This window comes from Leptonychotes weddellii, chromosome 14 (genome assembly GCF_054177405.1).
Source record: "Leptonychotes weddellii isolate Sample4059 chromosome 14, ASM5417740v2, whole genome shotgun sequence".
Lineage (NCBI taxonomy): Eukaryota > Metazoa > Chordata > Mammalia > Carnivora > Phocidae > Leptonychotes > Leptonychotes weddellii.
Window position 1 is genome coordinate 74,918,476 of NC_138382.1, and position 17,605 is coordinate 74,936,080.

Genomic DNA, 17,605 nt, shown 5'->3' on the forward strand with positions numbered 1-17,605 from the left:
GGGAGGAACATAATTTACAAGGGTAGAGTGCTATTTTCACGACATATGAAGGATACATACTAGCAACATTATTTATGACTGTTACTGACCTTCACCACCTGGATGAGGTAGTGTTCCTCAGATTTCTCCACCCAAAAGTTACTTGCACTCATTCACCCATTCATTCATGGTTTTGAGGATTGCCCATGTGTTGGGTTATGGACTAGACCCTGGGGATTCAAGAAAAAAAACCAAGGCATCCATGATTCCTGCCTTCACTGATCCTGCATTCTAATGGAGGAAAAAATACAAAAATAAAAACTATCTCCATTTTACAGATGAGAAACCAGACTCAGAGGGAAAGAGATTTGTGCAAGGGTGTAATACGCAGTGAGCAGGGCTCAGCTCAGCCTCCAAAGCCGAACTCCTCTAGCCACAACACCCACTCTAAAAATCAGCCCTAGGTCAACCAACCTGCTCATCTTTTCTCATCTTGACCTGTGTTAAGTGCCTCAGGAAAATGACAGCACAGGGGGCACCACCCCGGGCAGCCAGCAGGCTGGAGCTTGTCCACATCTCTCAAACTCAATGAGAAAATCTCTCAGTAACTGAGTCTTGCATTTGAGCTGCCCACGCCCCAGGCTCTCAACACATTACCTAGTGTTGGTAGAAGGAGACACAATACAAACGAGAAGGTTGGATTCGTTTCATATTTAATACTTAAGTGCTGAAAATGATAGAAATTTTTTCTTTCTTAATGAAAAGAAATAGGTAACTTTGTAAAAGTCAGAAAATGCCAGTGTCCCTTTGATTCCATCCTAGATTTTTCTGCTTTCAGCTGGATCCGGCATAAACAGTGCAGGATGCATTTCTGAACTCCAGGTATTTGAACGTAGAACACACGATTGCATATATTAATAATTAACAGCACAATCTAAAGGGTTTCATCTCACTCTGAACACAGCTGTTTCCTCCTGCCCTGGGGCCAGTATTAAGAGAAAGTCAACATATTTACAAACAAGATTTAATAATGCTCACAAGAATAAGAGTTTGCCCTCAAATAGGGAAACTACACGTTGTTTTGTTTCAAAAGGTTATAAATGCGGTGCCTGAAAAATCCAGCAGGTAAGCAGCAGGGCTAATAGAGTCTGTTTTTGGAATGGTCTGCTAGCAAATAAGCAAACTTCTGTCCAGGAAGCGGCTTGTTGGGGCGGGGGGAGGGGTACGGAAGGCACAGCGCTATTTATATCCCATTCTGCACTCTTCCCTTTCGCCACCCTTAGTACCGTCTGTTCATCTTCTTGAACTTCTCATAGTGATAGTCGTCGGTGGCCTTCTCATTAGCAGGACGCTTGCGGTTAGGAGGGGATCCTACAAAGGGAAAGAGGAAAAGCTGTTTCCCATGCTGCAAGCAGCCAAGAGGCTCTGCTTAGGGTAGGACCACGCCTGTCTCATTCCACACAGGAGCCCCAGGTGCCTACCCTCGTGAATAGGAACATAGTAGGGCCTCAGTGAATACCTGTTATTGAGTGAATGAAAATAAACAGAGGGTGGGGCCGGGTGACAGTATGGTGGCGTATGGTGACACAGCATCAGACTAGGTGACCAGTCGGTGGGTGCAGTGAGAGTTTGACTAGGTACAAAGTGCCCAACACTTTCAGATACAACTTCTTTTACCCCTCACCGCAATTCTAACAGGGGCATGTTGCCACCACTGTCCAGAAAGCTTAGGTGACTTCCTCACAGTTGCTCAGAAAGTGAAGGGAGCTTGAGAGTGGAAGCCGAGTCTCGTGACCCCAAAGTCCTTGCTTACTATGTGTGAATGACACAAAGCTCTGGGAATCAAAGACTACGCAACCAAGAGGTTACAGAAACTAATTTCTCAAGTGGGAGGGAAGGGAAAACAACAGCCTGGATTTTTCAGAAGCCTCAGCAACTTCAGCATTTCCTTAGGACCACCCCATTGTTGATGAAAAGGGAGACCCCCTGCCCCCCCGGTGCTGGTTAGCATGAGAGAAAGGGGCTCAGGAGGATCAAATAGCCCCATGTCTAGAGAAGCCTTTGGCGACTTCTTGGTATGTAGCCTAAGGACACGATATAGGCAAATACAGTGTTTAAATAGGGAAAAAAGAGAAACAACCGAAGTGTCCAACCAGAGGGAACTGCAGTATATCCATACAATGGAACATGAAATGGCCACTGAACAGGAAAGTATGTATTTACTGTCACAGAGAGACATGCAGGGCACACTATTGAGTGAAACACTATGAGATCCTATTATATATGTATATAATATGCGTTTCTATATACATATGTTTTTGAAGTCTGGAAGGTTGTACGTAAAAATGTCAACGCGTTCATCTTTGGGTGACACTGTGGGTAACTTTGAATTTATTTTTGCTTATTGAAATGTCCTAATTTTTTAAGTCTCTATTATATTTGATAGCCCAGTGAATCCTCAGGGCAACCCCAAATGGTTGGTTTTATGACGGTCCCCATTCACAGGTGAGTAAACCGAGGCTTGGAAAGGGGAAGGCAAATGGCCATGGTCTGGAGCACGGAGTGGAACCCGGGTGCCCTGGCCCCAAAGTCCAAGCTCCACCCCTGCAGAGGCCACCCTGCCTCCATAGGCCCTGATGACTGCTCCAGGCAGCCCTGAGGCCTCTGCTGTACTCACGCTCAGGCTCTGGCTTCTCCGTGTCACCCACTCTTAAGGGTCGGGCTTTGGGCTCTTCTTTGTTTCTCCGTATGGGGGCATTGAGCTCCTCATGATAAACTGGATCAAAAGAGACCAGGGGACACATCAGACAGAATATGGGAACCAGGGGACCTCCCCGGCAGGGCAGGGCTACTTCCCCAGAAAAGCTTACATCGGTTGTGCTGCACGTAATTCACGGCCATGTTGGTGGGCACGAAAGATGTCTCGCTGTCTTTCTTCTTGTTCTGCTGCTCTGCCAGCAGACGGGCCTTGGCATCCTCCGTGGAAATGATATTTTTTATTTTAGCGCTGCAGGGAGAAAGAAGCCATGCCATGTATTAGATCGTCTCACTGTTGGTTCTCAGACAGAACTGACGGTCAGGCTGGAAGCCCACCAGTGCCTAAGGAGATCCTCTCTTGGAGCACGGTGCTCCACAGTTGACCTACTCTCTTACAGTCCCATTCTCACGTGTCCTCACAGCTGTCGGGAGATATAGACGTACTGTCCTCTCCTGATCAAGAGGAAACTGAGCCTCAGAGAAGGAAAGAGAACTGCTCAAGGCCCAGAGCTAGTAAGGCCAGAAAAGAGGCAAGAACCCAACTTCCTACTACACCCAAAGAAGATTCTGACCATCGTATTTCTTCCATGACAATCCAGTGGGTTAGAGCAGATGTTTTGCAAAAAATAAAGAAGAGGATCATGAGATGGGTAAGCCTTTAACATTGCTCCTGCCAGAATAAAGGAGAGGAATACAAGGATCTGATTAGAACAGCTGAAGAACTGTGAACAAAGATTAAATAAAAATAAACACCTGTACACAAATATTGAATCATTGTTACATACCTGAAACCAATATAATGTTACATGTTAATTATATCTCAATAAACAAAACATCACACTTTTGCGTTCAGGAGACTTTCCCTTAAGTCTAACAACACTGACCAATCCTTTAGAGACACTGTGGGCACAAGCATCTCAGCCTGCCAAAGAAAAGATAGTTATTTGTGGGTTTCCAAGGAGACAGGTAAGAAACAGTCCCCTTCACTGGAAAGCAGAGCGCTCTTCGGTGGGATAGGGCAGGAGAGAGGCCAGAAGGGGTCTGAAACGTACTCGATGCCTAGGTCCACCTCGGGGATGCCACTCAGCATCTGGTTGGAAAGCATCTCTTCTGTCTTCTTTGCTGAGGAAACACGGATGTTTTCAGGAAGTTCGTAAAGACAGTCCTCTGCATTCTTCGGCTTGACTTTCTGTTCCTCGTGTTCTACAATCCCTTTCCTCTTCTTCAGCTCTGTCTCAATGTACTTCATCCTGAAATGAGAAAGCCACAAGCCTCAGGGAGAGGCAGGAGGCTCACAAAACCTGTCTTTAAATTTAGTGGTCCCCGGGGCACCTGGGTGACTCAGTTGGTTAAGTGTCTGCCTTTGGCTCAGGTCATGATCTTGGGGTCCTGGGATCGAGCCTCATGTCTGGCTCCCCACTCGGCAGGGAGTCTCCTTCTCTCTCTCTCAGCCCTTCCCCCCTGCTCGTGCTCTCTCTTAAATAAATCTTAAAAAAAAAAAAATTCTCTCTAAAAACAACAACAAAAAACATTTATAAAATTAGTGGTCCCCAACACTGGCCCACAGAGCAGTGATGGTCCATGAAGTTTTCATCAGTCCGTGGAAAAATGAGAAACATAAAAATAACTTGAGTTTTTTCATCAAGCAAAATTTTTTCAGCTTAAAGCACCAACCTCTATTATAAGATTATGCCCTCCCAATCTATTGGTGTTAATATATGTAAGGTTCACCGAAAACAGAAAGGTAATGGCAGATGGTAGTCATCTGTTCAACAGCCTTGTTAGCAAAAAAGTGGGCAAATCCAATGTTTATTTCTACAGTGTTTAGTTACTAGTCAAGGAATCTAAACTCCCAAGAACCACTTTTTAAAGAATTTTTAGAAAAGCCTGGGAGGTGGGGTGACAGGGGCCACCTTTGCTGCCTTTGGATAATTCTAAAAATGTCATCTGTGACTAAACATCTTGCACTCTATCTGGCTGGAGCCAACCCCGAACTGCTCACAGCCAGACTGATACCCACATGTCAGCATCCTCATCCCTTCGGTTGGTTTCAGCGGAAAATGATGTCCCCAGGTGGAGGTCTTCCTCTTCGCTGATCCTATAAGGAGAAGCAATGAAGCTCAGTCTTAAAGTCACAACTCAGTGAGGCCGAGTTTGATATTGTACAAAAAAAAAAAAAAAATACACAGAAAAGTACATCCTGCTTATGGTTGGGAAAAAATATATATGTGATATGTAAATAGAAGAAACAGAAGCAAGCAAACTGTTGGCCTCTGGAGATTTCTCTGGGGAAGGAGTAGATACTTTTATTTCTTACTTTTCTATTATTTTTATAATTGTGTTTTTGTATGTTTCTTAAAAAAGAAAAACAAAATTTCCACATGGGTTTGAAACACACTAAACAATGCACCTTTACAAAAAGAGAGTATCCGCAACACACTTCAAGAGTTTTTGTTTTGCGGGCGTCTGGGTAGCTCAGTCAGTTGAGCATCTGACTCTTGATTTCGGCTCAGGTAACGATCTCAGGGTCGTGGGATCGAGCCCTACGCTGGGCTCTGCGCTCAGCTGGGAGTCTGCTTGAGATTCTCTCGCTCCCTCTCCCTCTGCCCTTCCCCCAGCACGTGTGTGGACGTGCACTCTCCCTCTCTCTAAAAAAAAAAAAAAGAGTTTTGCTTTCATTTGTTTTTAAGCTGCATACCCTTTACAAAGCACGAAGGATACCTCAGGATGTCCCACTAAAGCTGCTGCTGCAGGCCCCAGCTATCTGGAGTCACACAGACCCACGCAGGGGCTACAGGTTAGTGTGTATCAAGTAAGGTCTGCACTTACTTATCTTTGCCTCTTTCCTTCAGTTTCTTCATGTCCACCATACCGCCTGTCTTCATCTGAAAGGGATCATCCTGCAGAAAGCAAACACAGCTGAGAAAAAAGCATCTATATAATTGGCAGTGGACTTTTTTTTTTTTAAACACAATCACCCACTGGAGAGCAGCCACAACTCCCCATTATCCAAGGAGGCCCCCACAACTTACCACTAGGGTGGTCTCTTCTTGTACCTTCTCTCCCACCAGTAGGGCCACAGCACTGAGCAAAAACAAAAAGGAAAAGTGAGAGAGTAAGAGTGCGTGAGAGTGAGAGACAGAGAGAGATAGAAATTGCATAATTGAGATATGAGGAAAACACTTAGGAAGTTTGTATGTTGTAACATTAGAGCAAAGGCAATTTCTGAGGAGCGGGCACCAAAGCCAGCTGGAAAAGCCTACAAGCATAAAACAGAGTTCAGCAAGTACTTTAGATGCTGGGTGGGGGGTACCGTGAAGTGGTACACTCTCCTACAAGGCCATTTGACATTATCGTGGCTTGGAAATCTCATTTCTAAGATTTTGCCTTTGGGGAACATGAAGCTGAAGACAAATGTAGAAAAATACTTATCGCACCCTTACTTTTTACACCTTATTTGGTGAACTTTTACAAATGACCTACTGTCCCCTACAAACGACCCCTAAGTAGGGGATTAGGTACGGCACATGCACGGGGTGGGATACTATGCAGCCACTAAAAAGGGCTTTGGAAAATGTTAATGTCTGAAATGTGAGGGAAAAAAACAGATTAGCCAGAACATTAAATGTTAACACTGGTTACCTGTGGATGGGAGAATTATGGGCGCTGCTTATTTTTTTGATTACACTTTTCTAAATTTTCCAAACTCTTAACAATCAATGTGCATTTCACAATCGGGTGCAATAAAAACACGAGTTAGTAACCCGTTTCTGCACCTCTGGGGCAAACCTCAAGACCACACAGCTGAGGCCATCTCCTGGTTAAACGTCTTTAAAAGAACGCTGGACTCCTTTCAGGGCAGTGGAAGGTGTACAGTGTGTTAAGAGAAGGAGCTATGTCTGAGGAGATAGTTGTGATGGCGACTCAGGCAGGGGCGTGTCTCTGTCATCTGCGCCTCCTCCTCCGGGTCCCCCCGCGGCACCCACCTCACCCCGTTGGGCCTCTTCCTCAAGTTTTGCACCTCGCGGGTCTCTTCTAGTTTTAATCTGAAAAAAGGCAATGCACAAGATTGAGAGACCCTCCGCAGAACTCAGACTCAAAAGGCAGCTTCGACTGGCACCCCTGCTCAGATGCTGAGCCGCCAGCGCAATGGTCCAGAAGGCGACCCTGCGCTTAGACCCATTGGGTGTCAGACCCACCGTGCATCCTGGGGACACCTCTCCCTATTGTGCGGCGGCCTCATCCCTAGGAGCCTCAGTTTTTGTCTGCAGAAAGGGACAATTTCCGCTCACAAAGAGGAGGATGGCCGGTGATAAGTCCCGCAGCCGGCTCTCTTCTTGCCCCTTGGAAGCCCCATCCCAAACGCACCGAACCTCCTCTGATTCCTGCTCATCTTCCTCCGACTCTGAGTCGGCCCGGCGCCGGCGGAAACTCTTGCCGGTGGCCGGCATCGTCGCGCCGGCCCCGCGGTCCGGACGCCGGGCCCCTGTACCGTGGCCGGGGCTGCTTCCGGCGCGCAGCAGTGAGGTCAGAGCGCAGGGCTCACAGCGCCAGCCCCTCCCGGCCCCGCCCCAAGCTCTCCTGGCCCCGCCCCCGCCCTGCACTTTCCGCCTGGCCCCGCCCCCATCCGCGGCGTCCGCCTCTCCCGATTGGGCGGGCGAGGGGAGGAGGCGGGGCGCGGCCCGCGGGCCACACGGCCCTGCGCGGTGCAGCGGTGGGTGCGCTTGACTGACAGGCGGCGGCGGCGCGGTTGCGACGGCAGGTGAGTTCCGGGCCGTCGCCGGCTGCTTCGGGGGGCCGGGCCTCTCCGAGCAGGGGCTACCCGAGCCTGGCTCCGGGCCGGCTGGGGCCTGGCCCTGCCAGGTGCGCAGAACGCCGCTGCCAGGTGAGCGGAGCCCGGGACCCCCGGCCGCCGCCGCCCTCTCCTCTCCTCCGGCCGGCGCCCAGGGGGTGTCCTCTGGGGCCCCGATGCCCCACTTGGAGCCCTGGGGGGCTCGTTGCTTCTCCGGAACGGGGGCCGCCATCTCTTTTATCTCTGCGGGGCCTGACCCAGCGTTAAAAGCACGAGTGTGGCGTCTCGGGGCGCTGACTTATTCCCCCGGGGTCTGGGCCCTGACGTGCATTTTTTTCTTTAGGGATAAAAGATGACCACTTCTTAGCAGTGGTGAATTAAAGTCCTGGCGCCGACTGCCCCGCTAATGATGGCCTCCAGCCACTTCATCCCCGCGTCCGATGTTTTGAACCTACTCCTGGAGGGTTTTGAGGGGAGAGGGCCCCTCCTCGTGTGCTTGCCGTCCGCCTCCCCGGACCTTCAGGGGCCTTGTTTTCGTCCTTTGTCACGAGGACTGTCGCTCTGCCCTCCGCCCTTTCCACCCCGAGGATGCCGTGAGGCTTAGTTTATTTGAAAACAAACAAACAGGCATCAACGAACGCTTAGGAAATAAGTAAATATATCAATGATGGCTTACAGGACTTTTAGGAACCTCTTAAATAGTTTTCCTTTTCTCAGTATAGGCCAGTCCTTTTCTTTGAAAGCACTGCCTCGTATTAAGCGCTACTGTGTGGCAGGCACTGGGCTAAGCATTGTCTCGGTGAGCTCCCACAGCAATCCTATGAAGTAGATCGAGTTATTTTTCATTTTGCAAACGAGACTTTGGTTCAGAGAGGCAGTAAGTGCCTGAAGTTACACAGCTGGAAGGTGGGGCAGGGATCAGTGGCAGGCCCACGTCTGCTGCAGGTTATGCCCAGTACCCAGCACAGTAGAAGCTTAGTAAATGTTTGCTGCAGCTGCTGTTATTATAGCTCATTGGCTGGGGGGGAGGGGCTGACGGAGACTGTTTTGGTTTCCTCTTCTGGAAGACCATTCAGGCGCAGGGCAGCACTTCTGGAATGCCTTCCTTTTCTCTGGAACAGTCTCTCCTGAGATTGCTGTTCTCTCCCTTGGACTGAGACAGATGAACTCAGGACTTCTTGGAACAGCTTTTTGGCTTTGATCGAAAGCCGTATATTAAAATCTCAAAGTCTTGCCTTCTGCAGTCTGGTTCAACCAACTTCAGATGCACCTGGGAATCACTGGACACCCTGTCCCTGCTGGCTGAAGGGGAAGCTCCCGGGGAATTGCTGCAGGAACCCAGGGAGTCCGTGTCTGCAGACATCACCCTTTCAGAGGTAGCTCTGATTTTGCCCACCCAGCTGCCCTCCTACTAGGAGGAACTGGACAGCACCAAGGAGAGGGCCAGAAGGCCAAGGACATTTCTGGACCCTTCTTCTCTTCTGCCATCCCAGGAAGGAGCGTCTGGTACAAATGAGCTGGGGGCCAGAGTACCCAGTGCTACTCACCCCCTGGGCTGTGGCAGATCTCACTGTGACCTATTTAGCAAAAGCTGTGCTGGAAACGTAGCAGCTGTGAATGTGGCAGTGGGTCGCGAGGCTAAGGGACTGCAGACCCTCTAAGTCTTGCTGGGCCTTTTTTGGGGGGTGAGATGAAACTGCTTCTCAGAGGGAGCCTCCGGGAAATGTGGGTTCTCTTCAGTTCAGAGATGTGTCATGCTATAGGCTTGAGAGTTTAGTTGTTTAAGGAAATTACGCGTTTGGCTTGAATTTGGGTTGGTTTGCGAGCTCCTTCCTGGAGCCTGGCTTGTTTCAGGGTTCAGTGAACATTAATGTCTAGGTAGATTTGGGATGCAGCAAAGCAATTGTAGTTTGCAGTTTGGCTATAGCAAGTGTTCAGTAAAAGTTTGTTGGACTAATTATTCAGATGGTCACTGAGCTTTTACTATATAGAGCAGGCACTGTTCTAAGTGCTTGAAGTATGCAGAGAGCAAAAGAGATTAAAGATCCCTGATCTAGTGGACTTCAGGTTCTTCTTCTTCTTTTTTCTTTAGATTTTGTTTATTTATTTATTTGAGAGAGAATGAGAGCATGAGCTGAGGAGGGGGTGGGGGGGAGAGGAGGAGCAGAGGGAGAGGGACAAGCAGACTCCACGCTGGGGGCGGGGCTTGATCCCACCACCCTGAGATCATGACCTGAGCCGAAATCAAGAGTCGCATGCTCAACCAACTGAGCCACCCAGGCGCCCCTGGACTTTAGGTTTTAATAACATAAGTATGTAAAGTATATTAGAAGGTGATGAGTGGTATGGAAATAGAACGAGGCAAGGGAATTACGAGTGGGAGGGGGTATTGAGTTGCAAATTTAAATTGGTATATTCTCATTTGGGATTAGGTCGGTAACATGATAAAGCAGTGGACTGAGTTATAGGTCCTGACCCTCAGTACAATCCCCCGTTCTGCCACCTTACCTTGTGACTCTGGGCAGGAGCCTTCTCTTCTCGGAGCCTCTTGCCCCACCGGAGTCCCTCTTCTTTCATTTACTGGCTGTGTGACCTTTGGTGTGAACCTCTCTGACCCTCTCCTGCTTTGCGGTTTTAGGGGTCTTAGTCTGAGTTCTGCTTATACTTACGCACTCTAGGGTTTGTGGCTTCTCAGTGACTGGGGCCAGTCACTGCTTCCAGCCTGCTGACCCCCAAAGACCACCAGCCTGGGGTGGCCCCAAAGCCATGCCCTCTCCAATTAACTGACTCCTCTAGAGCCTGGGACAAATTGCAGTGCCAGGCTTCAGAGGTGTTATTGTAGACTTCAGGAGTTTAAGTTGAGCAGAAAAATGCTTTGTGAAGCATGACTCAGAAGTGGCTCTTGTGAAGGAGGCCAGGGGAAGCTGCCCTCCGAATGTGGGTGTTTGGCTTGGAGGAGGTAAAGATCATCCCCACTCCAGGCTGGCTGGGGCTGTTGGGGAGACTGTGGAGCTGACAGTTCAGAGCACTGACTTCAGGGTGGGCAGTCCCAAGGTCAAATTCTGGATCAGCAGCTCAGTAGCTGTGTGACCTCCAGCCAGTTACTCCACCTCTCTGAGCCTCAGCCTCTCCTCCAGTGATGGGCAGGCAGGCAGGAGATGGGTTTAGCTCCCAGTCGTTGCCTGCCCTCCAGGATGGTGGTAAGGATTCAGTGAGGTCTGTTAGTGTCAGTTCCAGTACACGGGGCCATTCAGGGCAGGGGTGGGTAGGGTGGGTAAGGCAAATGAGGAGCACTGGAGGTGTGGGAGAACAGAGGTGTGGGGGAAGCAAGATTTGTCAAGGCAGGAGGAGGCTGAGGGTTCTGCTTGGGAGTCAGGAGGTTGTTGGATTCTTAGGGAATTAAGACTGGGTTGACGGAAGGGTTATATTTGGGCTTTAGGAGAAATGGAGTTGCTTGGAAGCAGGGCAGAGAGAAGAAGGCAGGAGGGAGGGAAAGGGCTCATGCTCTGAGGGCCAGAGGGTCATGGAGGGGTGTGGACAGGTGTGTGGAGTGTGGGATGGCTGGTGTAATAAGGATCAGAGCAAGTGGCTGTCTCTGTGTTAGCGGGGACTTGGCAGCACCCCTCTCTCGTCCTAAGGAACTGGCTTCCTAGCTGGGAGGAGGAGGTGGCCAGAACTGCCAGGAAAATGATGAGTAATGGGCACCCTAGGCCTGGTCTGAGCGGCTGATGCCAGGCCCAGAGGTGCTGCCTGCCTGCCCGCCCGCCCACTGGCTGGGGGCACTTTCCCCCTTCCTTGCTGCAGGTCCCAGGGAGGGAAAAGTGCCTGCCCTCCCTCAGGCTGAACCCTCTCGGAAGCCTCACTGGGGCCTGCAATGGGTGGGCTCTGAGCCAGACCTGCCAGGGCCTCCCTCCCCCAGCTTTCCGTGCCCCAGGAGCGGAGGCTGGCATGGCCAGTCGGGAGAGGGAGGGACCTTGCTGACTCCCAGCAGCACAGCTGCTTTCAGGGGCCTGTTCCTGGGAGCCAGCTCCCTCGGCAGCATAGGTTTCTTTTTCTTTCGGTTTTTATTAAGTGCCTACTGTGTGCACTCCAATTATTTGCACAAAGGCAAGAATGGGAAGCGCTGTGAAGGCAGATACAGCCTGGTTCCTTCCTTGCTGTGTCGCTTCCTCACTGTATGGTCTTGGGCAAATGGCTTCCTGTGTCTGGGCCTCCATTCATCCTCCCTAAAATGAGAAACAGCTTTCCTTACGTGAAGAGTGTAGGAGAAGCACTGGGCATAGTGCCTGGTCAGAGTCAGCGCTGTCCTGGGCCACAGAGCCCAGGCTGAAAAGCTGATGGAGGGCACCCTTGGGCGTGTGACTCACATCCCCACCTGTCTCAGTCCCCTGATCTATAAAACATGGCCAGTAACACAAATTACAGCACAGAACATTTCTGAGCGTCCTTGCTTTGCAGGTAAATACAGACCCTGAGCCACCCTGGAAGTCCACGTGATCAGAATGCTAAATCCTCCCTATGCGTTGTCTCCCTACACCCTCCCATAACGCTAGTTGCCATCTTTGCCCCCATTTCACGGATGTGGAAACTGAGGGGCGACTGATTTACCTAAAGACACACAGCTTGCAAGTGACCAGCAAGGAGCTGAACGCAGGGCTAGCTATCTCACTGCCTTCTGGAATTAGGGTCAGCCCCAGGGCTAACGTACGTGAAGCAGCCGACACAGGGGACGAGCACAGGAAATGATCGCATCCCTGGTGGCTGTGTATAGCTACCCTGGGGTTAAGGGCAGGGCCCAAACCTGGCGTGTGTTACATTACCCCAAGCCAAGCCAGTTGGGTACCAAGATAAAATGAAGTGAAAGCTTCTAGGCAGCAGAGAAAAGTGGAGTGCAGACCTTATAGACCAGGTGTTTCTGACGTTTCAGGTCCTATGTCGGAAGAGTAAACACCCAAAGTTTACAATACTACCGCTCAACTTTGCCCTTCCTACAAACTGTTTTTAAACATCAGCTTTGAAAAAAAATGTTAGTAAACCTCAAACTTCCTTTGTTGGGCATGCTCATACACTGCTGGTAGGCAGATAAATTTATATAGTGGATCTAGAGAGAAATTGGTCAATGTGTATCCAGAGCCTTCAGCAATACATTTTTTTTTTTTTAAAGATTTTATTTATTTATTTGACAGAGAGAGAGACAGCGAGAGAGGGAGAAGCAGGCTTCCCGCCGAGCAGGGAGCCCGATGCGGGACTCGATCCCAGGACCCTGGAATCATGACCTGAGCCGAAGGCAGACGCTTAACGACTGAGCCACCCAGGCGCCCCCAGCACATACATTTTGACCTAGTAATTTTTCCTGGATCAAAGATGTAGTCCAAAGATTTATATTTCAAAATATTTCTCACTGCCTTATTTATAATGGCAACACACACACACACAAATACCCTAAGTGTCCAAGAGTAGGAAAGCGACTAAGTAAGGTGTAGCTTAAATTCTATGTGGGACATTAGTCAGCCATTAAAAATGAAGTTGTTGAAAAGAAGTTTATTGACAGGAGAAATGTACGTGATCTAAACAGAAGAACCTTGTATACAAACTGTATCTGTTATATTCTAGTTTCGTTTTTTAAATTAGGCATTCCTACACATGAACAAGACTAACACAGTAACCATCTTACCCCCACCCCCAGGTGGATCACAGGTGATTTTTATGCCATTTTATGTTTGTCAGTGTTCTCCAGCTTCTACAGAGGTGTATATTAATTGTATTGAAACCACACAAAAAGCCTTTTTCTATTTTCAGGGTAAGTGGGAGGCGATGAAAAATTTTAATCCAACACGGAAGTTATTGAGTCAAAAGCAAAGGCGTTAAGAGCAGATCTTCAAGTGAATGAGTCACGTGATGAAAGGTTATACTTTCAAGCCACTCGGGTGGCAGCTGAGGCACTTCCTCTCTCGGAGCTTCTGGGACCACTCAGATGCTGCCCCCTCTCTAAAATGGGCCTCAGGTGTCCTGTTCGCACCCTGGGGGTCTGGAGAGCCCCCAAGGGATGGAGGTCATGCTTCCCCAGTGTTCTCTCAGGGACCTGGGGAAAAGCAAGCCCCACCTTGGGGATAGAGATTACTTAAAATCTTTTAGGGGCTCCTGGCTGGCTCCGTCGGTAGAGTATGTGGCTCTTAATCTCAGCGTTGTGAGTTTAAGCCCCACATTGGGCATGGAGCCTACTTAAAAATAAAATAAAATCTTTAAAAAAAAAATAAGGGCTTTTAATCAACTTTATTGAGATATAATTTATATACAGTAAAGTGCATGCACTTTAATTTTTTTTTTAAAAGACTTTATTTATTTATTTGAGAGAGAGAGAATGAGAGAGAGCACATGAGAGAGGGGAGGGTCAGAGGGAGAAGCAGACTCCCTGCCGAGCAGGGAGCCCGATGCGGTACTCGATCCAGGGACTCCAGGATCATGACCTGAGCCGAAGGCAGTCGCTTAACCAACTGAGCCACCCAGGCGCCCTAAATGCATGCACTTTAAAGATGTAGTTCCTGAGATTTAACAGGTATAGAGACCTGGCTAAATCACACTCCAATCAAAATCCAGAACATTCCAACACCACAGAAAGTTCCCTCTTTACAGTGTAGCCTCACCCTCTGCCCCAGGCAACCACTGTCCCAATTTCTAACACCTTAGGTTAGTTTTGTCTGTTTTGAAATTCCATATAAAGCGAATCCTAGAGTATGTGCTCTTTTGTATCTGACTTCTTTTGCTCAGTTTAACGTGTCTGGAATTGACCCATGTTGCTGTGCATATCCAGGGTTCTTTTTGATGCTGAGTAGTGTCCCATTGTATGAATATAATGGTAGTTGGCTTCAGTCCCCTGTTGTTGGACACTGGGAGGTCTTCGCAATTTTGGGCTGTTATGTATAAAGCTACCATGAATGTTTGCATACAAATCTTTGTGTAGAGGTATGTTTTCATTTCTCCTGGGTGAATATCCAACAGTGGAATTGCAGGCTCATGTGATAAGTGTGTGCTTGACTTTGTAGGAATCTGCCTGGCTATTTTCCAGCTTTTGATATTATTTTACAGTCCTATCAATATAGGCAAATTCCTTCACATCTTCAGCAACCCCTGGTATTGAAGATTTTATTAGTTCTAGATGTTCTTGGTGCTGTGAGATGTTATCTTGCAAACGATGTTGAGCATGCTCTTGTGTGCTTGTTGGCCATTCTTACCTGGTGAAGTACCCGCTCCATCCTTCACCCGTTTCACGAAATTGGACACTTTATCCTTCTTTGGGTTGTAAGAGTTCTGTATGTATTTTGGAGATTTGTTAGATACATGTATTGTGAACATTTTCTACCAGGCTGTGGCTTGCTTTTTCATTCCCCTAACAGCATCTTTTGAAAAGAAAAATGTTTAATTTTGAGAAAGTCCAGTTTTTCAATGTTGCCTTTTATAAAGAACATCTTCCGTGTTCTAAGACCTTTGTGGACTCCAGAGTTGCAGAGATTCTCTCCTAGGATTTCCTCTAGAAGTTCTAGAGTTTTAATGTTTGCTCTTGTTCAGTCTGAAGTCAGGAGAACTGGCAGCCGGGGCCGTGCCGGGACTGGTGGAGGGGTCAGGGATGTGGGGTGGCGTGGGTCCACCCCCGCTGGGGGAGGCGCATCTGCAGCAGTACCCTGCTGGCCCCAAAGACGGACCTCAAAGGCTCTGCGGGCTTTGCAAAGCTCCCAAACCAAGTGTACCAAAAATTGGTGGACACGGGGCTTGAACTCACATTACGGCAGCAGGTGAATCCAGATTGGGAACGTGGATGTTAATCAACTCCTCTTCCTCATAGATTTGTTGTCTCCAGAGCATACAGGTGCTTCCCCCAGAATAAACAAGACTGTACAGGTGGAACAGTTCAGAGTTTTAATCCAAAGAGGTGGTTTTGGGGCACCTGGGTGGCTCCGTCGTTAAGTGTCTGATTTCGGCTCAGGTCATGATCTCAGGGTGGTGGGATCGAGCCCCATGGCCGGTTCCCCGCTGAGTGGGGAGTCTGTTTGTCCCTCTCCCTCTGCCCCTCCCCCTGCTTGTGCTCTCTCTCTCTCTCGCTCGCTTGCTCAAATAATAAAACCTTAAAAAAAAAAAGAAAGAAAACACGAATTTCTGGAAACAGAAGATGAGGAAGAGAGAAAGCTTGTTGAAAACATGAAGGACTGTTTACCTCTCTCTGTGGCGGGTAGCAATCGTGTGAATGAAGTGAAGGACAGAAGAGTCGGAGGAAGGCAGGGTGCTGCCGGAGTTGAGAACGGTGAACGTTGGGGGTTTTACAGTCCTAAGAAGTGTGTTGCTAAGAACACATGCGCAAGACTTGAAAGATGTCACCGATCACGTATGCTCTGAGATGCGCAGCAGCAGGAAGCGGCCGCCCGCAGGCAGGGCGGCGTGCCCGGAGGCCTCCGGCACACGTGGAAGGAGGGAACGCGTGGCTCAGGCGGAGGAGCCGCAGATGCAGCCAGTGACCGATGTGAAGGCCAGAGGCAAAGGTGGAAAACCGAAGGGCTCTGAAGCTGAGCTCCAGCGGCGCCACGAGCAAATGAAGAACTAGAGGAAAAAGAATTAGGGGAAGATGTTGTCAGTTTGAAAATGAGAAAGCCAACGGGGCATCTCAAGGATGTATTTTATTTTATTTTTATTTTTTTTAAAGATTTTATTTATTTATTTGACAGTGAGAGAGGGAACACAAGCAAGGCGAGAGGGAGAGAGAGAAGCAGGCTTCCCGCTGAGCAGAGAGCCCGATCCCAGGACCCTGGGATCATGACCTGAGCCGAAGGCAGATGCCCAACGACTGAGCCACCCAGGCGCCCCACGAGGATGTATTTTAGAATAACCCGAGTCTTCCAGAACCTCGGAAAAGAACAAGAAGAAAGGGAAGAACTTTTAAACACTTTATTGACCATCAATTACATGAAGTCTATGATCCATGTCTAAATAAGTTTTGTGTATGATGTGAGGTGGGTTAAAGGTCATTTTTCCCCCATACAGAGAGCCTTTGTTGAAAGGACTGTCTTTTGCCCATTGAATTACATCAGTACTTTTTTTATTTTTATTTTTTAAGATTTTATTTATTTGAGAGAGAGAGCATGCACAAGCGAGAGGGAGAAGCAGATTCCCCACTAAGCGTGGAGCCTAATGCAGGGCTCGATCCCAGGACCCTGAGATCACAGCCTGAGCTGAAGGCAGATGCTTAATCCATTGAGCTGCCCGGGCACCCCTATCAATACCTTTTTTGAAATCATTCGACCACATTATGTGCGGGTCCAACTCTAGACTTTCGCGTCTATTCCCTCGAGCCGTATGTCTTTGTTTAAGCCAATGCCACACTGACTTGATTACTGAACCTTTATAGAAAGTCTTCAGTCAGAAGGTATAAGTCTTCCAACTTTGTGCTTTTTCCAGATTGTTTGGGCTCTTCTAGGTCTTTCTTTCTGTATACATTTTAGAATTAGCTTGACAATTTCTGCAAGAAAGCTTGCTGGGATTTTGATTGAGATTGCATTGAATCTGTAGCCCAATTTGGGCAGAATGGATATCTTTTTTTTTTTTTAAAGATTTTATTTATTTATTTGAGAGAGAGAGAGAGCACATGAGAGGGGGGAGGGTCAGAGGGAGAAGCAGACTCCCTGCCGAGCAGGGAGCCCGATGCGGGACTCGATCCGGGGACTCCAGGATCATGACCTGAGCCGAAGGCAGTCGCTCAAACAACTGAGCCACCCAGGCGCCCCAGAATGGATATCTTAATATTGAGTACACCAGTCCACGAACATGGTGTATCTCTTCACATATTTAGATCTAATTTAATTCCGTGCATAGGAAGATTCAATATTTACATTTTTAAAAATATTTTTATTTATTTGTCAGAGAGAGCACAAGCAGAGGGAGCAGGAGAGGGAGAAGCAGGCTTCCTGCCGAGCAGGGAGCCCAATGTGGGACTCGATCCCAGGACTCTGGGGTCATGACCTGAGCCAAAGGCAGACGCTTAACCGACTGAGCCACCCAGGTGTCCCTCAATATTTACATTTTTTTTTTTTT

At 48.5% G+C, this 17,605-nt stretch overlaps 2 protein-coding genes across 10 annotated transcripts in view; one reads left to right on the forward strand and one right to left on the reverse strand.

Annotated features, from left to right (window-relative positions):
• Positions 1–675: 675 nt before the first annotated feature.
• On the reverse strand, positions 676–7,265 carry C14H9orf78 (chromosome 14 C9orf78 homolog). 3 transcript variants are annotated; one of them, XM_006750816.3, is made up of 9 exons: positions 7,105–7,265; positions 6,723–6,782; positions 5,769–5,820; positions 5,566–5,636; positions 4,757–4,834; positions 3,789–3,986; positions 2,850–2,986; positions 2,657–2,755; positions 676–1,350 (listed from the first exon to the last, which is right to left on the reverse strand). In XM_006750816.3, the coding sequence occupies exons 1-9, from the start codon at positions 7,185–7,187 to the stop codon at positions 1,259–1,261; spliced, it is 870 nt and encodes a 289-aa protein (XP_006750879.1). In that variant the 5' UTR covers positions 7,188–7,265; the 3' UTR covers positions 676–1,258. The 3 variants fall into 3 exon arrangements, with proteins under 3 accessions (XP_006750879.1, XP_030877980.1, XP_030877981.1); XM_031022120.2 differs by lacking the exon at positions 7,105–7,265 and adding an exon at positions 6,936–7,088; XM_031022121.2 differs by lacking the exon at positions 6,723–6,782.
• Positions 7,266–7,398: 133 nt separating this feature from the next.
• USP20 (ubiquitin specific peptidase 20) overlaps positions 7,399–17,605 on the forward strand; it is a 41,033-nt gene continuing 30,826 nt past the window's right edge. For 3 of the 7 annotated variants that reach the window (XM_031022116.2, XM_006750815.3, XM_081803752.1), the window contains exon 1: positions 7,399–7,498. The gene's annotated coding sequence lies outside the window, so the exon portion shown is untranslated. Of the gene's footprint in view, positions 7,622–17,605 lie in introns of all 7 variants that reach the window. The other 4 variants (XM_081803750.1, XM_081803753.1, XM_081803751.1 and 1 more) reach the window with 3 other exon arrangements.

Coding starts and splice junctions, on each gene's coding strand:
- C14H9orf78 (XM_006750816.3), bottom strand. CDS start 7,187: ATGCCGGCCACCGGCAAGAGTTTCCGCCGGCGCCGGGCCGACTCAGAG. Junction 6,783..7,104: donor CAGGAATCAGAGGAGGTTCG/GTGCGTTTGGGA, acceptor GCCTTTTTTCAG/ATTAAAACTAGAAGAGACCC. Junction 5,637..5,768: donor AAGAAGAGACCACCCTAGTG/GTAAGTTGTGGG, acceptor TGCTTTCTGCAG/GATGATCCCTTTCAGATGAA.